This window comes from Xiphias gladius, chromosome 7 (genome assembly GCF_016859285.1).
Source record: "Xiphias gladius isolate SHS-SW01 ecotype Sanya breed wild chromosome 7, ASM1685928v1, whole genome shotgun sequence".
Classification (NCBI taxonomy): domain Eukaryota; kingdom Metazoa; phylum Chordata; class Actinopteri; order Istiophoriformes; family Xiphiidae; genus Xiphias; species Xiphias gladius.
Window position 1 is genome coordinate 6,431,663 of NC_053406.1, and position 16,314 is coordinate 6,447,976.

The 16,314-nt window shown below is 43.0% G+C and overlaps 2 protein-coding genes across 4 annotated transcripts; one reads left to right on the top strand and one right to left on the bottom strand.

The window, feature by feature from the left end:
• Positions 1-399: 399 nt before the first annotated feature.
• Positions 400-8,592, bottom strand: sars2 (seryl-tRNA synthetase 2, mitochondrial). 3 transcript variants are annotated; one of them, XR_005707829.1, is made up of 17 exons: positions 7,690-8,194; positions 6,480-6,575; positions 6,256-6,285; positions 5,991-6,131; positions 5,830-5,884; positions 5,651-5,714; positions 5,337-5,442; positions 5,203-5,250; positions 4,794-4,902; positions 3,647-3,692; positions 3,468-3,555; positions 2,959-3,071; positions 2,752-2,845; positions 1,979-2,071; positions 1,821-1,886; positions 726-919; positions 400-606 (listed from the first exon to the last, which is right to left on the bottom strand). XR_005707829.1 is itself a non-coding variant. In XM_040131797.1 (17 exons), the coding sequence occupies exons 2-17, from the start codon at positions 7,963-7,965 to the stop codon at positions 779-781; spliced, it is 1,566 nt and encodes a 521-aa protein (XP_039987731.1). In that variant the 5' UTR covers positions 7,966-7,981; positions 8,573-8,592; the 3' UTR covers positions 400-778. The 3 variants fall into 3 exon arrangements, 2 of the variants coding, with proteins under 2 accessions (XP_039987731.1, XP_039987730.1); XM_040131797.1 differs by adding an exon at positions 8,573-8,592 and having other exon boundaries at positions 400-919; positions 7,690-7,981; XM_040131796.1 differs by having other exon boundaries at positions 400-919.
• Positions 8,593-8,616: 24 nt separating this feature from the next.
• Positions 8,617-16,153, top strand: si:dkey-260j18.2 (uncharacterized protein LOC325231 homolog). The gene is made up of 5 exons (XM_040131782.1): positions 8,617-9,118; positions 9,523-9,676; positions 9,860-9,938; positions 10,601-10,828; positions 11,000-16,153. Exons 2-5 carry the CDS (start codon positions 9,523-9,525, stop codon positions 12,495-12,497), a joined length of 1,959 nt encoding a protein of 652 aa, XP_039987716.1. The 5' UTR covers positions 8,617-9,118; the 3' UTR covers positions 12,498-16,153.
• The last annotated feature ends 161 nt before the right edge of the window (positions 16,154-16,314 follow it).

Here is a 16,314-nt window from a genome sequence, read left to right on the forward strand (position 1 = left end):
CTGAAGCTGCTACACGGTCAAATTAAACACATTAAACTTTCTCTGGAGCTCCATGCGATTCTACACAATGTACCCTGGGAGAATACAGTTAGAACTGCTTTCTCTTTATTTGCAGGTCCATGCAAACATCACCACTTCCTCTAGCCGCTGGTTAAATTACTTTGGCACATCAATTATTGACACTTTGTAACAACTGGTAATGTAGCACACATTAAACAGGCACACGCCGTGTGTCACCTCCGGGAGCCATTAAATATTCTACCCCAACCCACCTTCAAGGTCACAATGTCATTCAGTTTGTTTGAGTGTTAATGTGCATGTTCGGGCTGATTTTCTGCACCAATACTGAAGTAAGAAAAAAAAAGAAAAAAAGAAAAAGAAAGCAACAGATGATAGAAATTAAACGCTTGTTTTTAATGATTTTTCCATATTATTTTGCTTCTAATTATGTGGACAACAGACATCCAGGCTTCCATTCCCAATTTCATGGCATTCGACAAAATAAGACATAAATATATTTACAGTGACAGTAAACTGCTGGGTTGAGGTCTGATCCACTGCCTCAATTCACGCTCAACTCAAAAGTCCGACTGTATTTCACTGCATCTGAAACACAGCAGAGATCATTAACAACTTGGAAGTGGATGGACGCCAAAATATTCAAAAATCCTCGTGCCTCGACTTTCTGTCTGACGTGGTGGTGTTGAATGTGACTTGACTCCCACCTCAGGTGTTTGTGGACGATGGCTGGCGTCAGAGCACTACACTTGCATTAGCGTCATCTAGTCTTAGGAGCAGGCCTGGGTGGTCGACTGTGCTGGTTGGGTCCGATGTATTTCAGTGGAGTGTACTTTGGCCTTTCGATCACTTCTAGACCTAAATACGGCTGCAGGGCTTGGGGGACACGCACTGTTCCCTCCTGGGGAGATGGAGAGAAGGGACGGATGGGGAAAAGGACAAAAGAAGATACAGGAAAAAAAATAACCCAACAGAAAAATGATTAATAATTACAAAGAAGTTAACAATTGTATATGTCTTTTTTCAAGGATAAATGTTCCTTATGCCAACTTCTCAATTGTGAGGATTTTCTGTCCTTCTTTGTCTTATGTTATAGTTATGTGTGTTATTTTCTGACATTTTATAGGCCAAAAAAAAAAAAAAAAAACAAAATAATGATCTGATTATTTGATAAATAAAATAATCATTTGTTTTGGTTCTACTTTATTCATAAAAAAGATTTCACATTTTATTTAAAAATATTTTGGCCGGCTACTGACCCCTAAGAACACTCACTAGGGGGAGCTCCTCCAACACCACACATTGCACACTAATAACACCCGAAGAAATGCACATTTGTCATAGAGGAGGCACAATAAGATAAGGCTTTGTCAAGGCAGATAAAGACATAGGATTAACTTCACAATTATTTTTAGAAAAATGTTTACAATTTACACTTTAAACAAAGGTTCTTGTAATGCTTATTTAGTCTTATGTTGTTATACTGGCTCAAGATTTTCAGCTTTTTTCCCAGTTCCTCTTGGCACATGCCTACTAACATAATTTTGAGCTACACATGTGATTTCACATTCAGCTCCTTCCTGAACAGGACTTCGTTAACATCTGCTGGTTATTGCTGGTATACAGACAAAGAGAAATGCTGGAGCCTATTACAGTTCCTAGAAAAACCAGGTCATAATTTTGTTGCATGTTGCAACCGTTTCAGCACAAGCCATTGTTTTCCAAGAAACCTGCAGTAAAGAATTCAATTTAAAAAAAAAAGGAACCCTTGTGTGACGTGTGCCCCCATGTTGGTGTCTTACTTTGGTCTGGTGAGTCTCCATGATAGCAATGATTGTTCGGGGGATGGCACATGCTGTAGCATTCACCTGGAGAAATGAAAACCACACAAAAAACGCATTATGGAGGTGGTACACTGCTGTAAGCTAAAACAGCAGTGCTGCCTCATCTGCAGTCTTACCGTGTGGGCGTACTGCAGGCTGCCGTCCTCTCTCTCATATAGGATGTTGAGGCGTCTGCTCTGGTAGTCTGTACAGTTGGACCCACTGGAAATCTAACAGACAGCAAGTGCCACCAGGATCATCAGAAGCAAGTAAACCTCTGTCAGTTCTATGTCAGCCTTTTTTCAATACCTGGACGTTAATGCCTTCTTCCAACTGTTTGTGCAGCATTTTGTAGTGAAATGGGGCCAAAATGCTCAACATTTACGTCCGTAATGCCAGATTTCACTCTGACAACTCTCTAGTCATGCATGCTACAAATTCTGCTCACCATAAATAATGCACAGGATGATTAATTAAATATTGGGGTTCAAAATTGACTTTTTTTAAACCAAGGACAACTGTTTGGCTACAAAACATTTATGTTATTATACATAAGCTATATAGAGAAATTTAATGAACACATGTCTGTTTTGCAGGTGCAAAAGGTAGAGTTTAACTTTAATTTGTAGGACTGACAACATGGGAGCGTGAGGACTTGCTTGTGTGTTGGGGCAACCTACAGACTTTTAACAGTTTTGACTTACAAGAGGACTGAGCGATTCTTCAGACTAAAGGCAGGTGTGTGTGTCCTTCCATGCATAACTTATAGCATACATAATCGCAAATGAACCACTTCACATATATCATGATCAGCAGAACATCAGATGAAGTTCAGTTATTTCCTACATACCTGATTAATAATGTAGAAATGAGGTAAGTAAGTATGTGACAGTGATAAGATGGGGCTGACCTCTCCATAGCTGTTCCTCCCTGGCATCCAGGCTTCAATGTCATACTTCCTGTGAGCAGGAGGACCCAGTTCCTGCGTCGGCATGTCCAGCACTCTGAGGGAAAATACACACAAATACAACTTATAGCTCAAAACCAAGCTATAGCTCATATAATGCACACTCACATCGAAATGTTACGTAAAACCGTAATGTGTGTGTGTGCTGACCTGTAGTGTAACTCCAGGGCAGAGAACATCTCTTTCTGCAAAGACACAAACTCCTCCAGCAGCTGAGAGCTCTCTTGTCCTGTCTCATCTGCTGTCACTCCAAACATCTCTACCTGAACACACACACACACACACACACACACACACACACACACACACACACACACACACACACACACACACACACACACACACACACACACACACACACACACACCTCATTAGCATAATCATAATTATTAAGAGTTAAAAAAAGGAAAAAAATATATTTCTGACACTCGTTACCAGCTAACAAAGAGTTTGTACTACGCACCGGCAAATTTGAAAGCCCTGCACGTCATTTATAGCTAATAACAAATCAAATTTGAAGTTAAATTATTTCACCTGTGTACACGACCATGTGCATAGAGGCACTTGTTTAAAAATGAGTTTCTGTATACTGTTAGGTTGTATAGTCATCCAAGTAGAAACTCCTGTGTATGACAAAATGTGTTGCTGTCCTTTCTGACCTTGTTGAAGTGATGAACTCTGTAGAGGCCCCATGTCTCCCTGCCAGTGTCTGTCTCTGCTCTGTAGCAGGTGCTGCTGCACACTGTCCTGCAGTGAGACATGACAGCTCATGTCAGCTGCAATTACCCAAATGTAACACTCGATCTGATGCAAACTAGGAGTGAGGGGTGCTCCTAACCTGACAGGCAGGTCCTTCCAGTTTACTGCATGATCCATGAAATAGCCTGAGGAGGAGAGGTACTCATCACATAATTACTTACTACAAGTGGATGCCTCAGGTTCTCATTTCTGATTGGCTGAGGCAAACCTGTCATGAAACACCTATTAAACAGAAACTACGACTGAAAAAACAGCTTTAAACCTGTTTTTAATATTACTCAAACATCACCACTCATTCTAATAACTGATCTCGTCGTACTATATGTTGCCTTTGACACAATATGTATTTGTTCCCACAGCATTTATTGCCGTCAAGTTAACACATGCATGTGGATCCCACTCTAGTGACAGTGTGAGATGCAAGACAGAGAGAGCAACGGCATTTAATGATATCAGCCTCACACATCTATAGCACACATGGTCTGAATCAGTTTTCTGAGGAGTTACAAAAGCACACAGTCTGCCCATGGTCCATCAAAATCTGGCCTTGGCCGCGCAGCACTGATCACAAATAAGGAGTTTCTGAGCAGGGAAGCTAATCTTCCACAACTTAGATACACGAAAGTCGCACAGTACATTGACTGACAGCAAGATACACTAATTAGTTCAAGCCTCACTTAAACAATGAGTCGAATTCAGAGACTGCTCAATTGAAAACTATACATTTTGAGTGTAACTGGCCAACAACTAGTACCTGTTAGTTATAATTTCTAAAATACCATGTTGTTCCAAAACAAATATACACAGCACAGTACGATGTGTGTGAGAGTTCAGTAATTCCTTCTTGTGTCATTTATCAGGATGCTCTGTAAACCCTAATATCACAAATTTTCTGAATAAAAACCTGTGACCCGTTGTGCACCCAGATGGCGTTTGGTGTTTGCAGTTATTCGGGCTATTTAGACCTTTACTCAGGTTGAAGTTCAGTGGCTCAATGTTGGAAAGTACGTGAGGTCACCAAACCCCATAAACAAATAAGAATAATAAGGCGGAGGGCCTGTAGGGCCTTTAGTAAAATTAACGACAACCAGAAGCACATACCTTCTGTACTGTTCATTGGTGGTAGCAAGCAACCGGTCATTTATTGTTACAAGGAAATGAAAACCTCATTGCGATTGCAGCACATTAAGGCAGTGCATTAACATTAATGAAGAACTGAGTTTCACCTGCCACCCCAACCTCTCCAGTCCCAGCCAGGCTGAGGTCCGGGAAGCGAGCCGGGTCCAGGGAGTAGACTTGAGAGCGATGGGCATTGGGCTGCATCCCGCAGCCCTCCTGGGGGAGGAAACAGAACGACCAGTCAACGCGAGTTGAAGTCAGGCATGGGACATTTTGTTGCTTGAAGATGCATTGGTCTTTCAACCGATACTTCTGTTTAAAACTGAGTTTTTTGCACACACTAAAATGAATATGAGCAATGTCATAACTATAACAACAAAATCTAAAAAAGAACTTTGTTAATGTTGCAAAATATTACTTTTGATTTTCAATTTACAAACATTTGAATCACATTTTTAGATGAGATCTCATGTTATCGTTTATTAAGTCCAATTCAGTTTGTAAAGAGCTACTCACAAACACTGCCCCCTTCAGCATGTCAGGTACAACCATGGGAATGAAGCCCTGCAGTCAAAACGAAAACTCAAGTTTGGCTTTTCTATGTTCACTCATTTTGCAGACATATCTAAAGATTCCAAACATATGCTTACCCGTTGCTGCAGAGTGTGGAGCGCGAAGTTTTGGAGTGCGGTCTGAAGTCTGGCCCCTGCTCCTCTCAGATAGTAGGACCTGTGGCCTGAGACGTGAGACAGATGCCTGCAGGAGAGGACAGAGGAACAAAATATAGTGATCCCCATTCATACCAATGAGGGTGGACTAAATAGTAGCCAACATATTAAATAGTAGGGTAGTTTTTTCAATCACATGAACAAAAGATTCAAAAGAATAGTGCAAAGACGGTACAGCAAGTGGAATTCAAGTGGAACAAGTGCTTAACAGCAACAAGCATCAGACTCATCCTCACCTCTGCCTGATAAGACCCAAGTCCTCCCCCAGCTCTACATGGCCTCTGGGCTTGAAGTCAAACTCTACAGCAAAAGAGTGAGAGGACTGTTGGATTATTCCTTTGAAGATTTTTTTAAGCATGTCTAGTCAAAATCCATTCACCCACACTTCAGTGAAAGCATAGATCACATCAGTCACCTGGTTTCTGTCCGACCAGCTCCACCACCCTCGCCTGACTCTCATCTCCAACTGGCTGAGAAAGGAAAAAGAAACTTGAATTAACAGACTTGCTTCACAGCAAAATTCTCCCCAGATGCTCTGGACAATGTGTGTGTGTGTTTGCGTGCGCACGCGCTAACCACATCAGGGTGTGTGGTGTTGGGCAATCTGAGTGCTCGGCCGTAGTGTTCCTGATCTAGCTCAGTCTCTTTGGGGTAGAGTTGATTCAGCCTGCTGCGGATCTCTCGACCCCTCTGCAGAGCACTGGTGTACTCTGGAAGCTGCAGGGTAAAAAGACAGGGCCTCAGAGGTGTCCCCAAATGTTATTTACCACTGAGAGGAGAAATGATTGCCAAGACTGACAGAGTGAATAAGAAAGAGCCGAAGTTCTGAAGTTGAACTTACATTGGCGAGAGCTTTCTTGTCATTCCTGGTCTGTAAGAGAAGAGAAGAGAAGAGAAGTCAGAAACACGCAAACCTTAAGTGAAAATGGGGATTTTGGATGGATATGTTAATTTTGAGAGAAGATTTTATGAATTTTGCATCTATAACATTACAAACAACCAACGCAAACAACATAGTTTAGGAAACTGGTGACGGTGAGCGATGCTATAATAACCTTTACTGACCACTAGTGCTCTGACTGTGTCACTGATGTGTCTCTTCTGCTTCTCCAGCTCGGAGATTTCCGTCCTCACTGCCTGGAGCTCCTGCCACACACTGACCTGCAATGTGGACACACCCACACACACACACAAACACAAAATCAATGAGATCAAATCAGAAGCCAGTGAAACTTTGGGCCTGAAAAAGTCATTACATTTAAACTCTTAACCTTCATTGGTCTGTGTTTCCCTGTGCTCTCCTTGCTTAGCTGGAGATATCCACTGTATATGTGCACTGTGTATATGTCCTGTACATTTGTTTTCAATATATTGAATATATATGTAAATATACTGAGAGCTACCGACAAACTGAGACAAATTCTATTTGTGTGTTTACGTACTGGACCGATAACGTTGGGTCTAATTTTTAGTATTCTTTACATGCTTCCTCCAACATTTCTACGAGGGAACCTCACATACTATTTCCCATGGCTACTTTTCAAAAATACTTTATAATAGACTGTAAAGTGGAAATGTCATGTACCTAATTTCCATGTCAGTCAGCATGACCGTACATTGTATGGTTTTCACATTCCTCTTCTAAAGGAGGAAAGTTCTTCTGTGCTCCCCCCTCAAACTCACTTCAAGACATGGATGTATGAGCAGGACTTAGTGACAGCAAAACTTACACACGTGTGGTGTGGTATCTTGAAACTTACAGTGGACATACACTGAGAGTGGACCTTTCATTGAAGTAAAGGTTAGGGGACATATCTTGTGTCCGACAGTTAGACTTTTGAGAGAAACAATATTTACATGTTCAAAGATTCTGGATTTTTCAGTGAGGGAGAAAGAGTAACATTAGGAGTCAATGTAAGACTTTTTAACAAGGTAATTGATGTGTTATGAGGAAAAACCATATGAGACACAAACTTTACTTCATTTTTTTTACTCATTTTTTAAGTCCTAAAACATGTCCAGAGGGGGTCTTTAATTTCAGTGTTCTATAATTAGGAGGACTCATTTGTATTTGTTAAATGAGATGCCAACCGCAGCCCATTCCTCACAAAACAGTAGGCAACTTTTGTTCTTTGGCATGTAAATCATTTTAATAAAAAAAACACTGAGGTAGAACACAGCCCGCCGTCAACTCCACAGGCCTATTTTTGGCAAAAGCTAAAGTCGTGGTTTTTATGTCACTAACAACATTAAGTTGGCAGCAATAAACACTTACAATCTTCCCGACATCGTCCGCTCGCAGGTCGCCCTTCCTGCTCTCCACATTAGCTATGACTTTGTCGGTCTCCTCACACACTGCTCTCATGTCCAGCTCGGGCTTGTCACTGTAGCCTTCACGGACATGCTCGTACAAACTGCTCCGGGCTCCATGCGCGAAGCGGTGCGGGACGAACACGCTTGTCCTCTGCCTTGAACACTGTCTAGCGACCGGCTTGAACACAGTCAACGCGGCGCCTCCAATTCTTGCAACCATGCCGATGCACGTCGCCATACTTGTCTTGTGGTCACTGTTGCATTTACGGGGTATAGGAATATACCGAATTATATTCTGTGTATGCTCCTGATCAGCCTTTCACCGTGCACCACAAAACTTATGCGTTTGAATTAAATGAAAGACTAACATATGATTACAATATTGACCATTTGCGTTCTTAGCCTCTTTTCTTTTTAGTTCCTCATTCAAACAGGGAGCACTATGTACGGTAGTGAAACAGTCGAATCTGCCATGAATGCAACATGAATGCGGAAATTAATTAATCGGAATGGGTTATTTTTTTCCCACCCGAGGTAGCCAAGGACCCGCCCCTACCCTGCCTCTGATTGGCTTATCCTGATATTCTTACCCTAACCCAAACCAATAATCACTATGTATGCCTAAACCCAACCAACCCAACCTACGACGGCAACGAGTACTAGCCAATCAGAGGGAAGGTAGGGGTTGGTCTTCGCCCACCTTGGGTAGGGGAAAAAAAATCACGCTCTCGTAATAGGAATAAAAATTAAATGCCTTTTTAAATGTTGTTTTAAATACGCAGCAGATATTTTAAGCGAAAGTTGTCAAAAAAGTCAAAATGTATCTGGAAATATTGTAATTTTACCAGTGACAGAAAACCGACTCAGCTCCAAACAATCGTCACGAGCCAAAGGTCAGCCAATCAGATGAGCGGAAGTTTAACGTTGCGGTAATCCGGTTCAGACATAACAAGTGCGGCCGACTGAACCTGAACTCCAGGCTGATTTTCTGCCCTTTAGGCTCTAAAAACTACACCCTGCACTGTCTCACCGCCGAGCTGGACGTGTGTGCTTACTGCCATGGTGGACTGATATGTGTTACGACGAGAATCTTTTGCGCTGGAGGAGAATTGTTCCGTTGTGAGCTAGTTTGGTCCGTCAGTTAGTGGTGATGTTGTGCACGGGACTGGAGCAGCGAGCAGCCTGACGCGTCTTCACCACAGGCCGGGACGAGCCGTTCAGCGGAGCCCGGAGGACCAAGATAACCAAATGGGAGCCAGGAAAGCCTCCAGAAACTTCGTGAAATAACCGGGTACTTGGATACCGTTAACCTGCTCCGAACTGCCTCACCAATTCCTGTTGAAAGTGAGACCCAAACATCTTTCACGGTGGAAACGAGAAGAAGAGCAAAGGTAATAAGCTAAAAATTCAACATCCTTACCGGTAAACTGAGGCTACAACAAAAGCCTGCTGTGTGTGTTGGTTGTGTGTGTGTGTGTGTGTGTGTGTTATTTTAGCCAGTCTATTGTGAAGACATTGTTAATCTGGTAACGTGAAAATGGAAACATATTGTAACAATGGCGTATGGTGAATCTGGTGCAAACAATATTTACTTAGCTTAAAATTAAGCTGTACAGTACTCGTACGCTATCATGAACGCAACATTTTTCACATCTGGGTCATGTCTGTTACAGGGCCTCTATCTATAATACATAAGCCTGTCTGTTGCAGATAGGCTCTGCATGCATGAAGGTAAAAGTGGAAAACCTGCTCTGTGTTTGCTCACTTCAAATGCATATGCACGTGTAATTCTCAGATGAATGCTGTGCGGGGGGGCACAGTCACCTGGCGTCCCCAGCCATGGCAGGACGGGGATGGGGGAGGAGGGGAGCCTCTGTCAGACAGCGACTCAGAAGAGGAGGACTTCCCTGATGATAGCACCACCCCGTTGGGGGACTACATCACACATGGTGGGTCACAAAAAACAGATAGAGTATAGAGAGGGTGTTGGTGAGACTCTGGAATCAAGCCCTTGTATTGTGACTCATTTACTTTCACCTATCCTAGCAACCTTTTAATCTCCCTTATTCCTTCTCCTCCTTCTGTCCTCCCCCTCGTCTTTGTTTTTCCTTCCCCTTTTGGCTGTGTTTTAGGACTGAAGCAACTCCTCGATGCCCAGCAGCTGTGTGATGTTACTCTGCTTGTTGAGGGAAAGAAGTTCATGTGTCACAGGTATGGTATTACTGCCCTTTCCCACAAATGGCGATAGACTCACTTCACATATGCACTGAGAAGAGCATTTCAGCCAGGGCTGCAACTAACAAATATTTTGCACAATCAGTGAATTTATCGTTTTTTTTTTTTGCCAATTTTTAAGTTGTAGAGTTTTCATGACTATATACTGTCCAAAAAAAACTGTCATTTACAATTGCAGTATATGAAATGGAGGAAAGCAAGTGAATCATTTCAGTATTTACCGAATAATTTTTATTTTCAATTCAATAAATGACTTGAATGACAAATGATGTACAAATATTCAAAGTTGTCATCATATTTTTAATTGAATTACTGATTGTTTGAGTGATAATTTCTGCACCAATTATAACATAGAAACCCAGTTTTCCACCTGTCAGAGACTAAGAGACTTTTGAAGTGCAGAAAGCGAGAAGGAGAGGAAAAGGAAGAAAATGTAACTTCTGCAAAAGTTGCTATGATACAGGCCAGTTTTCTTCTTGATGAAAGCCATTTGCAGTTTTTGTTTGATATCAAACCAGCTTACCATTGGTAAGCAGTCATTTGTGTAGACCTGTGTTCTTCATCTTCTATGATTTCCACAGAAGAAGCTATATTCTGTATTCCTCCCTTTCACCGTCCAACCTTGTCTCTCCCCTCAGAGTCCTCTTAGCAGCTGTGAGCCCCTACTTCCGGGCCATGTTCACCAGCCCCCTGGTGGAGTCCCGCCTAACGGAGATCCGTCTGGAGGAGGTGACGCCGTCTGTCATGGAGACTGTCATCCAGTTTGTGTACACTGGTGAGGCGGGACTCTCTCTGGACACAGCTGAGGATCTGTTTGTGGCTGCCAACCGGCTTCAGGTCATGCCCCTTCAAGACCTGTGCTCCAGGTAAATCTTTGTAAAAGTGACAGATGATCAAGTTTGCATTAGACTTCACAATGATCAAATTTGACATTCTTCTGTTTATGTTCTGCCCTCCCTTCTTTTTCTCTCCTCTTCTGTCACTTTTCATTCGTCTTTCTCTCCTCCTGTCATTTCTCTCCACTCTTGTCTCTACAGGTTTCTATTTGAGCACCTCTCAGTAGATAACTGCCTGGGGATGTACTCTCTGGCTCGCTCTCACCACGACCAACTGCTGCTGCGTGCCTCCCTGCGGCTGGTAGCCCAGCACTTCCCCCGGGTTGCCCGGCAGAAAGACTTCCTCCTACTTGACCATGGCACCTTAGGCAGCCTCCTGAGCTCAGACCGCTTGGGGGTTGACTCTGAGGCGGAGGTCTACGATGCGGCACGCCGCTGGGCAGAGCACCAGCCCTTGGACCGTTACGCCCACATGCCAGCACTGCTGCACCACCTGCGGCCGGGGCTGCTGTCACAGGAAGAGAGCCGAAGACTGAGCCAGGAGTTGGGGCCCGCTGCGGCTGGTGAGGGCCTTGGGGGGCCTCTGAGACCACGGGAGGGAATGTTTGAGAAAAAGATTGTCTGTGTGGACCTGACGCCTCGGGAGGATGAGAATTTAGCTGCAAGAGACTACACAGTAGACTGCTTTGATCCCCGGACAGGGAAGTGGGAGAAGTTAGCAGCGCTGGGATCACTTGTCAGTCCCGGCTGCACTGCAGTCGGTGACAGGCTGTTTGTAGCTGGTGGGATTCTGCGGACAGGCTCTGTGTCTGCAGCTGTGCATGAATATGATGCAGTGTTGGACCGCTGGATAGAGCGGCCTTCAATGGTCCAGCCCAGGGCTATGCTAGGCCTGCTGGGATGTGGAGAGTCACTCTATGCCTTAGGTGGCAGTAACCGCTCGGCCCTGTTGGACTCCAGTGAGACACTGGTGCTGACTACACTACAGTGGGCTCCGGGGCCTCGGCTACCACTACCTCTGCGCGCCTTTGCCTGCGCAGCGTTACGTGGACGACTTTACCTTCTGGGTGGAACTACACTAGAACAGAACCGGGCTGTGGTCCACTCGGGTGTGCTTATTTATCACACCCTAACAGACTGCTGGACACGTGTGTCGCTGGACTCTGGCGCCACCTGCCTTGCCGGAGGAGTAGCAGTGCGAGGAGGAGTCTGTGCAATCGGGGGATACATGAGGGATACCACCAAGTTCTTAGATGGAAACTACACCAATCTGGAGACTTTGGACGCCACTGGGCGTGTTCTGTTTTTCAGAGAGGGCAGGGGGTCCGGGGTAGAGAGGGAGGTGACTGGGGGAGGGGTGATGGTCACCGCGGAGCAGCGGGGCGGTGCAGGTGGTGGAAGCGACCGAGCCCCAAGCCCTGTGGTATTTCCCGGGCTGCCGCGGCGGATAGCAGCTGGGGGTGTGGCCAGGTGGAAAAGGAGGATTTATGTGCTGGGTGGGGAAAATGGCTCACGGTTCTATGACAGTGTGTACTGTTGGAAGCCCGGTTGGCGGAGCTGGGTCCAGAGACGTGAAAAACTTCCTGGAGATACAGGAGGAGTGAGCCAGTTTGGGTGTACCACTCTAAAATTCCCTAAGAAACATATCCTGTCCAGACTGAGACTAGCCAAAGAAAACTGCAAGAAGGCTGCTGACTAGCTTGACAGGGAGCAGTATGACTGAAGTTGAGGCAGCCGATCATGTGACACTGAGATGAGCTCCAGGCTGAGTTTGAATTAGCGCCTCCTTGACCTCAAGAAATGTTGGTGTTGAGATGAAGTCACAAGGAAGAGACTATTTTATACAATTAGAGTGCAGCCACAGAGCAGGATATTAATGGACTGGACGCAGACCGATCTTATGAAATTTAGCATGGATAGTCAATTGTACAGGCAGAGGGCAAGTGGAGCCAAAAACTGGTTTAACAGGCAACATGCACCTGAATGTAACCAATCCACTAGCTGTCAGAACGGTTAAGTCCTTTGAGAGAGAAAGGGGCCTTATAATTGTATTCTCATGGTGTAATGTTGTCAGGGTTTTGCTGGTGTAATATTTTTAAGGCTGTTTGAGAATCATTTCAATGCTGTGAATTTTTCACCAGTTTAGACACAAGGATACCTGCACATTTCTGACAAGGCCATATTTCACTGATTTGCCTCAACTTTAAGCTGAATGACCTTTTATTAGAGCCTGAAACAAAAACACTTGCAGTATTGGATACATTTCTTCCAGTCTGCTTGTTTGCAGCACACCCAGTTTGCTCTCAGTACTTGGAAACTGAAAGAGTGCTGCACTCAGCATCCTGTTAAAAAGTGTGGATAGTCGTTACCTCTGTGATCGAACTAAATTCTGTGTGTCCTTTGAGTAATTCTCAGAAAACAAAGGATTCAGCTTCTCATCCAAGGAAAAGTCTGTCCCCTGTACTGATCTTCCCAATTCAGTGGAGGACTTCAGTCTAATCTTTTATAAAAGCAGAAAACCTGAGGGTTTGGTGCAACTTGTAGTTCTCATTGGCCTATTCAAACCCCTGCGTGCTGAGCAAAGGCCCAAGAGTGTGTTTTTACTTGGCAGGAACTTTTATTCATGTTTTCAATGTTCTTATAAAGACGCCGCCAAGTCAAAGAAGTGGAACGTAGCATTTGGAGAAATGTGCTGATAGGGCTGGGTATGGAAAAAATGACATACGATAGTCAGAACACCTTCTTCCATCATCAGTAAGTAAGATGTCTTTTAGCAATGGAAAATCTCCTGTCAGGGTTACTGGGTAGATCTCGACAACACTGTACTGCAAAGTGAGGAAATACGGGAACTGTTTCATTCTGGGGAGAATTTCACATACTAACTGTTTCATATTGTTAGTTTTTACAGCAAATTTGTGCATCTTGATTCACGGCATTTTATAGATCCCACTGTACAATTACAGTGATAGGTGATAAATATGTAAGGGTTTCATGCGGCCCTATTTTAAGATGACTTATGTTTGTGTCTGGACTGTCGCTCTGTCCAGCATCTTTCCGAAACATTCAAGCCAGGTGAACAGCTGCCTTTACTTCATTCAGCAGCCGTGTCAGGATTACATTTTTCTTTCATTTGCTCCAGCCACCGGACTTGTGAATGTGTTGGGCACAGAGGATATGACATATCTGAACACATTAGCATTGCACATTATTTATTGAAATGTATTTTTAAGGTTGTTTTTGTTGTTGTTTTGAAATGGTAACTTTTGCTCTGACTGCAGTTTAGGAAGCCTGGCTGTACTGTAGGATGGCACTATAATAAGAGTTTGAACAGAGCTGTCAGAAAGCAGCACATGTGTTTTGATCTCTCTGACTAAGGGCTTCAAAGTAACTGAGTTCTGAAAGTCAGAAAGTTTGGCCAGAAATGTAAGCACATTGTTTTGTTGTAAGCCGCTATGTTTTCTCTCCTCGTCTGATTTCTTCTTTTATTTATTCAAATTGATCAAATCCAGATACTTCTGGGGGAGATATGTGCATATGGAAAAAAAAACTGCCAGCTGTGTCTGAAATATGAAAATCACGGAAAGATGTCTACGACATTAAAATCAATGGGCCATTAAAAACGCATCAGGGAACTATTTTGGGCGCTAATTCAGTCAACTTGCTCAGTTGACTTCACCATTTCAACAATCAAAGTTTTCATTACTGCAGACCAGATATTAGTTTTCAGACGTAGCTTTAGCTTGGTGAACACTGATACTGTTTGGATAGGTCAGTTACATTGTCAGCCTAAAACAGGAAATGAAGATGGTGGCAGGATGGGCCTCGGTAATGGCAAAATTCAATTTTTAGTCCCAACTCCTACCCCTGAGATAAGAGACAGCGTTTACCAAAGCAGTAAATCAAATGTAGTCTGAAACTCAAGAATTTAAACCGGTTGAAGTTGGGAAAAAATAGAGGCTTTTTCACATAATATAACCAACTGATGCAAAAGTCATGTATCTTCCCAAAAAAGATTAAAATTAGACTTTGGTCACGTTTGTCTAATAGCTCTGCTTTTTACTGCTTTCCACTAGGTTATCCTGAATAAACCAGCCGAAAATACATTTCATGAATTTCAGTCAAACCATCCTCCCTTTCAGAACTTTCCAAATTGTTACAATGACTCAAGTTTCCCTTGAGACCAGAACAGTGGAACTTCCCCAATTTTCCAGCCAACGTTTAACACCACCGATAACAAGCCGTTTCTAGCGAGCATAGAAACTCTCCAGTGACACAGCTACCGTCTCACTCAGCTTATTAATTGTAACATTGTGATCACTGCTGGTCCATATTAAGTCTGTTTTTAATACATACTATATGTTACATGACATACTTTAGCTTATTCAACTATATGCAATTAGTACATAAAAATCAAACAATATTCCACAATCTTTTTTTCCTCACCCAACCCACGCTCTTGAACAGAGACAATGATGAGCTCTTTTCATGAACAGTAAGAGGGACAACTCAGATGTTTGGGCTCGAGACATTTTATATTATAAGAATTCATACCTGATAAGTATGACTTGAAGTGTGTAGCTGACCGAAATGCAAAAAAGTTTTCTGGTTTCTGGTTTCACTGGTCAAACACAGAATGAAGAGTTTTTGTTTGTTTGTTTTTGTTTTTTTAACCATGAGTTGTGAGCTTGTTTCTACAAATACCCATGACACACTGTCAGTTTTATTTCCCATAACACGCTCCGAATTCTCACCCAGAAATGTTCAGTGACTTGATTTTCTTTTCCTCCGTGTGCTTACAGCTTGTATGAGATGTGAAAAGTGATTGTGTGCGCATGCATGTTTTCTATGCCGGGGCGTATATCTGTTCAACACAAGCTCTTTGCACACATGCACACCCATGTACTGTGTGTCCATTCGGAGAAGTAAAGCTGCCCTCGTTTGTACAATCGAATGACGTTTGTGAGCTGAAAGGCAAATGGATGACTTGATGAAAGCAGTGCTATCAAACGATTAAAGGACTATTTGCTTAAATGGTTTTATTTTCACTGATGACTTTATTACAACTGTACACACACTTGGCTGATCAATGATCAGATTGGGAAACAAACCTATGCAGTGTGCAATAGGACACATTCAATATTTTCAAGTGTGATGGGTCCCCGATTGAATGGCTGCAATAGAGCTGCTACCCAAGAATATTCTCGGTATCATAGTAGCAAATTTTTACTATTATTCAATGAAATATTTACTCGATAAAATGTCAAAAATAATGAAAAATCCTCATAAAGTGGAATAAAGTGTCCATTGACTTATCGACAAACTAGTGATTTCAGGCTGCTTCGTTAACATTTTCTACTTTGAGGGCAAAGATATTAGCTGTTTGTGCATAAAAGAGGCTGACAGGAGATACGGGTTAATTTCTGCATGTAAAATTCAGAAAATTCATTGGAACTACATGACTGAAACCCTGTTTTTCACGGTATGATGTTAATAATTACTGTAACTAATAAACTGCT